Raw genomic sequence first — 11,447 nt, 5'->3', positions numbered from 1 at the left:
AAAGAAAAAATGCTCATCATCACTGGCCATCAGAGAAATGCAAATCAAAACCACAATGAGATATCATCTCACACCAGTCAGAATGGCAATCATTAAAAAATCAGGAAACAACAGGTGCTAGAGAGGATGTGGAGAAATAGGAACACTTTTATACTGTTGGTGGGACTGTAAATTAGTTCAACCATTGTGGAAAACAGTGTGGCGATTCCTCAAGGATCTAGAACTAGAAATACCATTTGACCCAGCCATCCCATTACTGGGGATATACCCAAAGGATTATAAGTCATGCTGCTATAAAGACACATGCACACGTATGTTCATTGCGGCACTATTCACAATAGCAAAGACTTAGAATCAACCCAAATGTCCATCAGTGACAGACTGGATTAAGAAAATGTGGCACATAGACACCATGGAATACTATGCAGCCATAAAAAAGGATGAGTTTGTGTCCTTTGTAGGGACATGGATGCATCATTCTCAGCAAACTATCGCAAGAACAGAAAACCAAATACCGCATGTTCTCACTCATAGGTGGGAATTGAACAATGAGATCACTTGGACATAGGAAGGGGAGCATCACACACCAGGTCCTATTGTGGGGAGGGGGTAGGGGGGAGGGATAGCATTACCTATTGTAAATGACGAGTTAATGGGTACAGCACACCAACAAGGCACATGTATACATATGTAACAAACCTGCACGTTGTGCACATGTACCCTAGAACTTAAAGAATAAAAAAAAAAATCATGAATAAACTTAATACACTGAACTGTACATTTAAAAATGGCTAAAATAGCATATTTATGTTATGTATATCTTACTAAAATAAGAAATAAACTATGAAAAAAAATTTGGCTGTTAGGTTAGAAGTTACTTCATATTTAAAATGTTTCTCTTTTTGACTCCTTTTGACAAACCTGGTTTTGTTCTTTATAAAAGTCTGTTTGAGCTCTCTCATATCTTTCTTTGGCCTCATTCATTTGGTGCTGATAAAGCTAATGTTTTCCTTTTGTCTTGACCTTGAAGGAAACCAAAACATTCCTCTCAAAAATGCTGGGGATTGTTGAGTTTAAAAAACTCTGCCCCTCTCTCTGCTTTTCCCACCTAAAGACAGTCCAACACTTGCTTATCTGCTCAGAGATAGTGGTGCCAGAGGATCTAGGAGCAGACTTTAATCTTCCCATATATTTACCTTCCCACATTTTCCTGCGTTTTGGAAGCCCGAAGATGCTATCTTCTTTGTCTTGTCCCTATTAGGATTTCTGGCTCTTTGGTGAGATACTATTTAAGCATGACCTCTAAGCCACTGCCTTGAGAGAGAAATGCTTTGGAACTGAGGCCTCTCCCATGTGATGGGTATAGCATGTGTTCATAAATTTCTGCTTGTTTTTTGTTAATCTAACTTGTTTTCAGAAGAGTATCTCAACTAAGAGCTTGAAAAGGGAGAGAAAAGAAATTATGTTTTGTCCCCTACAACCTACTAATTCAGGATGCAATCAGTCCATGGCGTCTTTGGTCTTATGGCACACATTCAATATTTAAAATGTGAAATAGTTTAAACAGTCTCTTCTGAAGGTCTCTTTAGACTTGCTTATTACAGAGCTATCTAGCAGTAGGGAAAAGGCCTAAAAAGTCCCTTATGACCAAATTCAGTCCTTGGGTTTTCTCATTTTAAGCAGGGCTTTTGTAACTTTCTTGACTGAGTTAAATGTCCTCATTTCAGCACAGTGAACAGTTTTACACATGATCACACCTAGTATTAAGAAGACAATGCTGAAAATGGTGACTTTTCATTCATCCACCTGACAGTGACTAAGGAAATCAAAAAGCCAGGCTCTAAGAGGTCAGCATACAATGATGAGTAAGACAGCCTCTGCCTTTCTAGAGGAGAGAAAAATGTAAACTAATAATTGCTGTTGGTGTGAAAAGTGCAATAATGAGAGTATGCATCAGATCCAACAGTGGGCCCCAGGAGAGGGTAATAAACCCAGTCTGAGGAATCAGAAGAGACTTGACTGAGCCTTCCTAAGCAGAATTACTTCCTGTTGTTTCTTGATTTTTATGGCATCCAGTTGATAAATGTGCAATAGGGGAGAATCATTCTTCAAGCAATCTCTCGAGTACCAAAATATAACACCACATTCTGGAAAGTAGGACAGCTTGTAATCACTCCTCCAGTCATATCACTTGCTGCAACTAAAGAGGAAAAACCATTTATTGCAAACGTGCATTTTGTACCTTTGCTGAAGAACAGATGTGACCTGTTTGCAGAAATTCTCTCCATTTTGAGAAAACTCCTTTAGGTTCTTGTATATTTTATTATACTGCAAAACAAGAACAACAACAACAAAAAACAATGAACAGGAAGATTACAAGCAACTCTGAAGATAGAGCACCTATAAATTCAGAAAACTGCATTCACAAACCCACACGCCCTCAGGGCCCAGAAAGCCATTCAGTCAACAAAGCACTTGGTATGTGGTGCTAGCAGAGTATCAAACTAAGGACATAGGGTGACAGAGGAGGAAAGACCTAAAGAAATGAGCGGATCCAGGTCCCTACCTTTGGTGATGGAACAAACTAACACCTAGGATACAGGAACATTCTTACCATATCCATTTACCTTTATGCAGTAGTTTAACTTTCCTGTGAATTTAACACAGAAAGCTGTGATAGGACTTCATAGATGTATATTAATATTAGCAAACCACTTCCTTGAAACTGCCTGGGACACGAGGAAAGTGGTGAGGGTGCAAAGCTTTAATGAGAAAATTGTTAATTTCTAAAGCAGAGTTTGCAAAATCCTGTGGCTGCTGGCACCAGTCAGGCCCCTGAATGAGTGAGGAGCAGGGTGGGGACTGTGAGCTGGAGAGGCAGCTGTTAGAACCATTCTGGCCCATCACTGCCACCTGGAATGTGGCCCAGGAAAGCCAGATCTCCCACTTTGTCCAAAAAAACTGAAATCAGGATTTGCATCCGAAACATGATTTTTTTTTAATGGTAGCAAACAATTCACAAATTAAAAAAACTCTGCAGTGTAAACAAAACACACTTGTAGTGAGGTTCCAATTTGTAGCCCCTCTCATGAAGGAGAAATAATCCTCCTGTCAGAGGCATGAAAGTAAAATCACTGTTTGGCAATCAAGCTTTCTAATTTTTATTTCCAATAAAACTAACTTGCCATATATGAAAGGTATGATACTATTAAGGCCTCCTTCCTCCCCTTACAGGCACACTGGGGAAGTTTAGGGGAGTATTTTGAAATTGTGAGAAGATCTGCAGTAAAGAACCTTGTTTAGCCTCTTTGTTTACTCCTATGTTACCTAAACATGTTCACTAGATTTCTCCCTAAGTCTTTTGTCGTCTTCTGCAACACCTAATAGCATCCCATGAAACACACCTCAGTGTCATGAGAAGAAAATGCATAAATGTTTAGCAGGGTACATGCTCCTGGAATAAGGTCATTTCTCAGCCTCCCTCAACCTTAGGTGTTAATCATGTGACTAAAAGCTATCCAAGGAGATGTGAGGGAAGGTTTTGTATGAGGTTTCAGTAAAGGCTTGTTTGCACTCTTGTCTTCCTTCTGGACTTGAAAATGCAGGCCAAAGCCATAAAGTGGTATTGAGATTGGACATAATGCATTAAGAACATAGAGTGGAAAGAGAAAAAGAGCCTGGGTTCCTGATGGCTGTAAAGGACACCACAGGAGCCCTCAACTCTCTACTTTTGGACTTATTTTATGTGTGAGAAAAATACAATGTTTTTTTAAAGATGTATGTATTTGGGGTTTTTCTAATATGCAGCTGAACATAGTTCTAACTCATACAGGGTCTTTTTGCTTTGAATTATGAAATGTTTTTATGTTTTATAACATAATGATACAGAAAATAATAATAATGTACATTAGATACTCACTACCTAAGTTATAGAGATAGTAACACTTTGCTTCTTCTCTCTCTTTAAACAACTTTTTTTTTCTTTTCATAATTTATTTGGCTATTCTGAGGCATTTATTGTAACATATGAACATTTGTCTAATTACATATCTTTTTAAATCCCCGTTGGGATCCTGATTGGAATTGTATTACATACATACATCAATTTGGGAAAACTGACTTTTTAACGGTGTTTAGACTTTCTATCCAAGGACATAGTAAGTTTTTGCATTTGTTCAAATTTTATTTTATGTTCAATAAAATTTTATTATTTTCTTTATAGGTCCTGTGGCTTTCTTATTTGATTTATTTAGAACTATCTCACAGTATTAAGCTGTGGATTTTTATGTATTGTCTTACTGACTTCTCTCTCCAGCCCACAGCAAAGCAGAAACAGACTCAACAAAAAGCCATGGGGCTGTGTGCAAGAGAGAAAGACCTGGATGCATATGCTTACGAAGTAAATCTTCTACTCTCAAACACTATAAAGCTGGGGCTGAGGATGGGAGAAAAGAAAGCAGAGAGATGGATTCGAGGGATTTAGAGTAGGAAGGAGAAAAAGAACCTTCCATTAGGGGAAGCAGGAGTGGAAGGAAGAGACTTCAAGATGAAATGTCCTACGGGAAAGGCCCTTACCAGTCCACCATCACCAGAGGATAGTCTGCACATAGAAGTTACCTATGGGAGAGAATTAAGGGACCCTGGACATCAAGTGTGGGATGGGGCATGTAGAGAAAACTCTGCCCATAACCAATGTAAAAATGAGTAGAACCAGTTGAGAATTTTTCTATGTGCTTGTGTTACAGGGGCTGCTGCATTTCCTAAACTGATCAAGCCATCAAAACTCCCTAAGACACATTTTTAAATACTGTCTCAAGGGAACTAGTTTTAGGAGGCTAGGCCATGCTGAAAGTTTATAAGCCAGTGATTGAAAACTCAATGGCCTTTAGTGGCAGTGGTGAAGCCTGTGGCAAAGGCATTCACATTCAACCTCTTTGTTTTTTTTTTTTTTTTTTTTTGAGACGGAGTCTCGCTCTGTGGCCCAGGCTGGAGTGCAGTGGCCGGATCTCAGCTCACTGCAAGCTCCGCCTCCTGGGTTTACGCCATCCTCCTGCCTCAGCCTCCCGAGTAGCTGGGACTACAGGTGCCCGCCACCTCGCCCGGCTAGTTTTTTGTATTTTTTTTTAGTAGAGACGGGGTTTCACCGTGTTAGCCAGGATGGTCTCGATCTCCTGACCTCGTGATCCGCCCGTCTCGGCCTCCCAAAGTGCTGGGATTACAGGCTTGAGCCACCGCGCCCGGCCCACATTCAACCTCTTAAAGTAAGGGGCTGCTGGAACAAAGCACTGTCTATGGCCTCCATTGACCCTAGGGCTGCCAGCTCTAGAATTTGGAAGATGATTTTCCGTCATTTCGTAGACTAGTACTTTCTAACTTTTTCCCCAAAATGGCACACGTAGAAAATATTTGTACTGGAAGAGTGTGGTAAATAGACACAGTTGTTCCAGGAAGAGGGAACTGGCCCATGGCTTTGCCTCCTACCTCGCTCCCAGCCATACTCTGTCAATTCAAGGGTGCAGAGGACTTGTGTCTCAGGTACACCTGTAACCATCCTCAGACGTCAAACTCCAGTATGCCCAGGCACATGCAAGTTGAGAAGGTCTTCATAATTGTTAATTTAGTGATCAGATAAGAGATGAGGTTATGAGAGTAATGGAGAGAATCTTTACCTCTGATCCTATATACTATGCACCAGAAATTCCCCAACAAACCCTGATCCAGATTGAGATAAAGGTGACATCAATAAATAAAAGAGTTGCTAAGAATATTTTCATTATCCCAGCATAAATCCTTATTTAGAATCAATGATTCTGTACTTTTCATCATGTACCACCTACTCAGACTTGGAGATAAAAACTGTGAAAAGCAGATCCACTTAAATGCCAAAGCAGACCTCCAGAGACCATATAATTCTCTCTCTCTCTCTCTCTCTCTCTCTGTGTGTGTGTGTGTGTGTGTGTGTGTGTGTTCAGAAAATCTTGGAACATACCTGCTTTGTGGGGGTGAAATCACTTGACTTTAGTTTTGGTTGTCTTACTCCTACCTCACCACACTCCCACCCACTAGAGAGGACTCTGAAAGGGTTCCATGGAGCACAGTTTGGAAGCCACTGAAGTCTAATTCCTTTATTTACAGTTAAGGCCCAAAGAGATAACGATAATCTAATTAGTTAGAGACAGAGTTGTGATTAGAAATGTTAGGTATGAAAATCAATTAGAGAATCCATTAGAATCAAATACATTTATAAATGGCTGATCTTTTTAATCACACTAAGTTTACTCCAAGTTATAGTAACCTTTAAGTGTCATGTGCAATACAGCTGGCTTCTTAATGTCATCAACCAGCAGAAGAAGAAGGGCTTGCTGTGGTCGCAGGGAGGTGGAAGGCAATTTTGGTGTTCTTTTCCTACCCATTGAGCTTTTAAATATCCTAACCCCCTACCAAATATTCATTTCAGAGAATAATCTACTATTGATTCTACATCTCCATATGAATTCATATTAATATGCTGCTTCTCCTGGGGAATCATTAATTATTAGGAAAAACAAAAAACATTACGAGGCTTTTCTCCCCAGATAAAGGGATTTCAGTCTGGTAGTGGAATATCTGGGATCTTCCTAAGCCCCTAAAAAAATAATAACCCCTTCACAAATAGACAACTGGTCTACACAGACATTTCCCATTCAGCCATTAGGAAAATGTTTCTTCCCAGAATTTGTAAGCAAATTCTGTTGATAAATATAGCCATTACAGAAAACATTCAGTAATCCAGCCAATCAGCACACGAAATGGTTAGACAGATGACTTGTAAAGATTATAAAGTGCCTACATCAAGCCTGGCCTACCTGCTCTTTCTGGTTGAATGATTAAGAGGGTTAAATTTAGTTCTAGAAAGAATTATAGAAAAATTTATTTGTATTGATGCTAGTATGGAATAATTTTCTTTGAATAATGATGATCCTCACAGTGTTAAAGAAACCATGATATTCCACTTAAATTTAACACTGGATGCCAGGCTCTGTGCTACTGATATCATGTGAGTTCTGATTCACTGGGGGCGATGTTTCAAAGCACTGCCCCTCTATGAAGGGAATCCATGTACGTGTTCACCAGCTGCGTAGTATTTGGGATCCCTGTGGCAGACTGCCGCAGATTATGGGATATGGAACATTAAAAAGCATAGTCTACTCCATCCTCTCCTTCTTTCACTTTACACATGAGGAAACAGAGGTCCAAGAACGGCATGTTACACATCTCACTGATGCACACTGGAGAGGCTGTGGGCCACATGACGCCCATGCCAGATGCAGCCTCCTTCTGTATTTTTGCAGTGACTCAGATTCTCCCAGGTGCTATGGACCATGGCACCGGCACCATTTGAGTTAGTGACAGTCATTGTCTGGTGTCCAGGCTAAGCCACCAAGATGGGAAGCTCAGGTTGACATCTGAGCCAGGTTACCAACCTGAGGAGCAACCTGGTGCCATTTCAATGGAGGATGACATGAGGGGAGTGGCTGACTGTGTGGAGCCCAGAAGACTTGCTTTGACAGACCCCTTCCTGGATACTGAATGAGTGTGTAAAAAGTAAAAATTTGCTCAAGCCTGTAATCCCAGCACTTTCGGAGGCCGAGACGGGTGGATCACGAGGTCAGGAGATTGAGAACATCCTGGTTAACACAGTGAAACCCCGTCTCTACTAAGAATACAAAAAACTAGCCGGGCGAGGTGGCGGGTGCCTGCAGTCCCAGCTACTGGGGAGGCTGAGGCAGGAGAATGGCGTAAACCCCGGAGGCGGAGCTTGCAGTGAGCTGAGATCTGGCCACTGCACTCCAGCCTGGGCCACAGAGCGAGACTCCGTCTCAAAAAAAAAAAAAAAAAGTAAAAATTTGGCTACAGCTTGTTACTTGTCCTTGATTTCTATGTGATTGTTTGATAGGAAGGTGCTATTAATACTTTCTTGTGATCGAATTATTTCCTTTGGAGATAATTGGATCCTACTTCCTCACTTTTCTTGCACATGGATTTGAAGATGAGTTCCCTAGACATATTTTTAGGTTTAAGAGCTAAACCTAAACCTTCACAGGCAATGGGGCATCAAGGCCCAGAGCCAATTCTTCTCCTTGTCAAAAACAGAACTTTAAAGATATCTTAAAGATATCTTCTTCAAATAAGTTCTGACACTCTCAAGATTAGTCCTACACAGCATTTAGGCAATCTTATGCCAACCTGGTGACAATAATTTGAACTCAAACACTGACCTGGCTCTTTGAGGTTGACGGGCCCAGCTATCAGCCTATTTTGCCCATTAAAACTTGATCTAAAAGAGATTTTTAAATTTTTTCATACCATGAGCCCTTTTTGTAGTCTCATGAAACCTATTTGATTCAGAATAACATTTTTAAGTAGCGTAGGGTTACAAAGGAAATGAATTATATATTTTTAGAGTGTATTTTTAAAATTATGATATTATATGCTTTTTAATTAACATGCTAAATTACATATCTTAAGTATTACCAACATTTTGAAGTCAGGTTGAATGTAAATATTTCTAGATACGTGCAACAACTGTCATGTTGTTATAAAATTTCTGATTTTTATTGGTTACAAAGTCACAGACACTACAGATATTACTAGCAGTATTGGGGCTTATTGCCTATATTCTGGATTGAATAAAATTCTAAATCTCAATTAGAAATCAGTACAAATAGAGATTTGTTTTCACTGAAGTTCATGCAACCCACTGAGTTCCATACGTGGGTATATTGGTATGGGCCCGGTTAAGAACTGTAGCTAAGACTTTATGAATTGTGCTCTGTGCAACTCTAGGGACTCACGGAAAGGGACATTTTGCAGGTGCTTAAAGCTTTGGGTTATTTTATAAAACTACCTAAGTGTTTCATGAGGCACTCATTTGCAATCCATTTCCTTGTCTTATTTTGTTCCCAAACTGTAGATTCATCTTCACATAGCATTGTTTCCCAAGTACAAGCTAAGAATGTACCAGGAAATCAACTTGAACACTTGATTAAGATGAAACAATTGCAAATAAATAAATGTTCTGTGACTTTAGAGGGTATGGAAACCCAGGCTGAAGGGATATCCGCCTCCCCATGACTCCCGGATACTTTTGGTGGCAATGAGCCCATACAGATGACCTTCAGAGTTTTAGACAAGGACAGGAGTCCTTGGCCCAGCAGAGCACAAGGAACTATTCAGCATGTCAGGGAGTGGAGCTTTAAGCGGACCCAGAAGTATGGTTATGGGTTGCCTTGGGGGCTGCTGAAAGAAAACATTTCTCCACATCTTAAGACTGACTTTGCTGCCTGCAAAAACAAAGCTAGGCCTTCAGTTTCCTTTTTATGTATTTATTTATTCTTCTCGTTTTAAACTTAATTACATCTGGCCTCCATTTCCCTCTCTTCTGTCCATTGAACTCGTCCCCTGGTGTTAATTGTCTTCTTTGGTTACTATTAGTGCCAAGATTTTGCTGCCACTTATCCCACGCCTGTCCTGGCCTGCCACCCTGATACAAAATCATCGAGTAGGAGTGTTGAGACAGGGGAGGATTTTACAGTTTAGTAAGGGAGCAACCTCAAGGAGAGATAAATAAATGATAAAAGACTACTTAAAAATTATTCCTAATTACCAATGGAGAGAAGACTGAGATTGAAGTAATTAAAGGTGGAAGTTTCACTCTTAAAAATCTATATATAACAATATCATTGGAATTTGTTTCTACATTAAGCACAAATTATTTTTGTGTTTAAAGACAGTAAAATTAGGCAGAATTGGCTACTATCTTGTCATTAGTAAAATTACTAGTCATTTATGAGTTCATCTCATTTAGCTCATCTGATTTTCTGCAATAGTAGCCATAGTTCCATCTTTTCCAACCATGTGCTTTTCTTATCCACTGAATAAACAAAAAGGAAATCAATAATCCTCTGCTGGTCTTCTTCTTCATGGCTCTATCTCAGCGCCCATTTATCTGCTGCTCCACAGTTTGTGTTACTAATACATGAAGGATGACTGAAACCTCTTGCTTATGACGTCACCAATCTTAGCTTTTCAGCCCCATGTGTTGGGATAAAACACTGACCCTCCTTAATTACTTTATTTTCAAAGTAAACATATCCCCTTTTATTTTAGTTGCTTCTTATTTCCTAAATTACGTCTCTGCTATTGCCACCAGTGACCTCACAATGTCTTTGGACTTCTGACCAAACTTATATTTTTGGTAGTGCTCCGAATATTACCAAAACAAGCAAACATGGAACAAACATGCTGCTAAACCAGTCTGAGAACTACTGCAGGCCAGGCAGAGCGGAGAGTCTATCCTTCCTCCTGCAGGACTTGTGATCCTTGACTCAACAAATGAGGGCAAAAAAGCACAAAAACTCTCCTCCCTCACTTTATTCTCAGAGCCAAAAATTGGCTGCGGACATTCTGTGTGTTTTTGTACCCACTCCACACGTGATGTTGGCACCATGGGTGTATGTCTTAAGAATGTTTTCCAAACAGCCACCATCTGGATCCAAATATGATGCTTTACTCACTCAAAACTTTTTCCAAGAATATGAGAAGGAAAGATGACAATTACCTGCCCTGTCATTTCCTAGAAAAAGCTCTGTTTTTAAACTGAAACAAAGAAAAACCACAAACTTTTGTACCACAGCCAATATCTAAATGTGTTTGGTTTCTGAGTGTCTCAAATTTCTTAAGTTAAAATCCATTAATATATAAACCCACCCTCCACCCTCCTCACACGCAGGCACACAACCCACACCGAGCTACTCACCGGACAATCTGTCAGTGGATCCCTCATGTCGAAATGTGTCTGGCTTTTGTCCTTTCACCTACGCTCCAGCATTCTAGACACTGTAATCAAGGTTGGGTGTGTACTGGACTTCCGGGATTCAAAGGGCCTAGAGTACGTCAGTCCTTGTCAAACACACCAAGGAGGAAGTCCCAGCTCTGGACTTTCATCCCGTTTGTTTTCTGAGAAAGTAAAGAACTGCTCTGGATGAAGAGAGCCAGGGTGAGACAGTGCGAATGACTTCTCTAAACCCTCAGAGGGCAGGATCCTGAGTCCTGAACAGCATAACATTGAGATAAGGCACAGAAGCTGCAATGTGTCTCCAATAATTCTAGCGCTCGGTCTGACAGTGTAGGAACACATATCCTCTCAGCCTGTAGTATTAATCATGCTTGTTATTTTCTATATTGTATGATGCTTTGACTTTTTGGGACCTCGTGGACTTGGAGAGAGACTGCCTGTCTGAGGGTTAGCTAATTCCTAGAGAGAGCAAACAACTGGCTTGTGAGCATGCCTTTAATATGCAAACCAACAAATCTAGAGCCCAACCGCCCCGCCCACCTCCTTTATCCAGCTCTCAAATACCAAGCCCATATTCCCCCACCCCCTAAAATCCCACAGGGCCAGATAC

General features: G+C 40.4%; 1 protein-coding gene across 3 annotated transcripts in view; it reads right to left on the bottom strand.

The window, feature by feature from the left end:
* NOSTRIN (nitric oxide synthase trafficking) overlaps positions 1 to 11,044 on the bottom strand; it is a 62,480-nt gene extending 51,436 nt beyond the window's left edge. The window contains exons 1-2 of one of the 3 annotated variants that reach the window (XM_025404410.1): positions 10,799 to 11,044; positions 2,243 to 2,328 (exon numbers count right to left, since the gene is read on the bottom strand). In XM_025404410.1, coding sequence (XP_025260195.1) covers positions 2,243 to 2,328; positions 10,799 to 10,825 — 113 coding nt within the window. In that variant the 5' untranslated portion in view covers positions 10,826 to 11,044. The remainder of the gene's footprint in view (positions 1 to 2,242; positions 2,329 to 10,798) is intronic. The other 2 variants (XM_025404411.1, XM_025404412.1) reach the window with 2 other exon arrangements.
* Positions 11,045 to 11,447: the final 403 nt, after the last annotated feature.

This window comes from Theropithecus gelada, chromosome 12 (genome assembly GCF_003255815.1).
Source record: "Theropithecus gelada isolate Dixy chromosome 12, Tgel_1.0, whole genome shotgun sequence".
NCBI lineage: Eukaryota > Metazoa > Chordata > Mammalia > Primates > Cercopithecidae > Theropithecus > Theropithecus gelada.
Note: the sequence above shows the minus strand (reverse complement) of the source record. Positions and strands in the feature narration are given on the sequence as shown.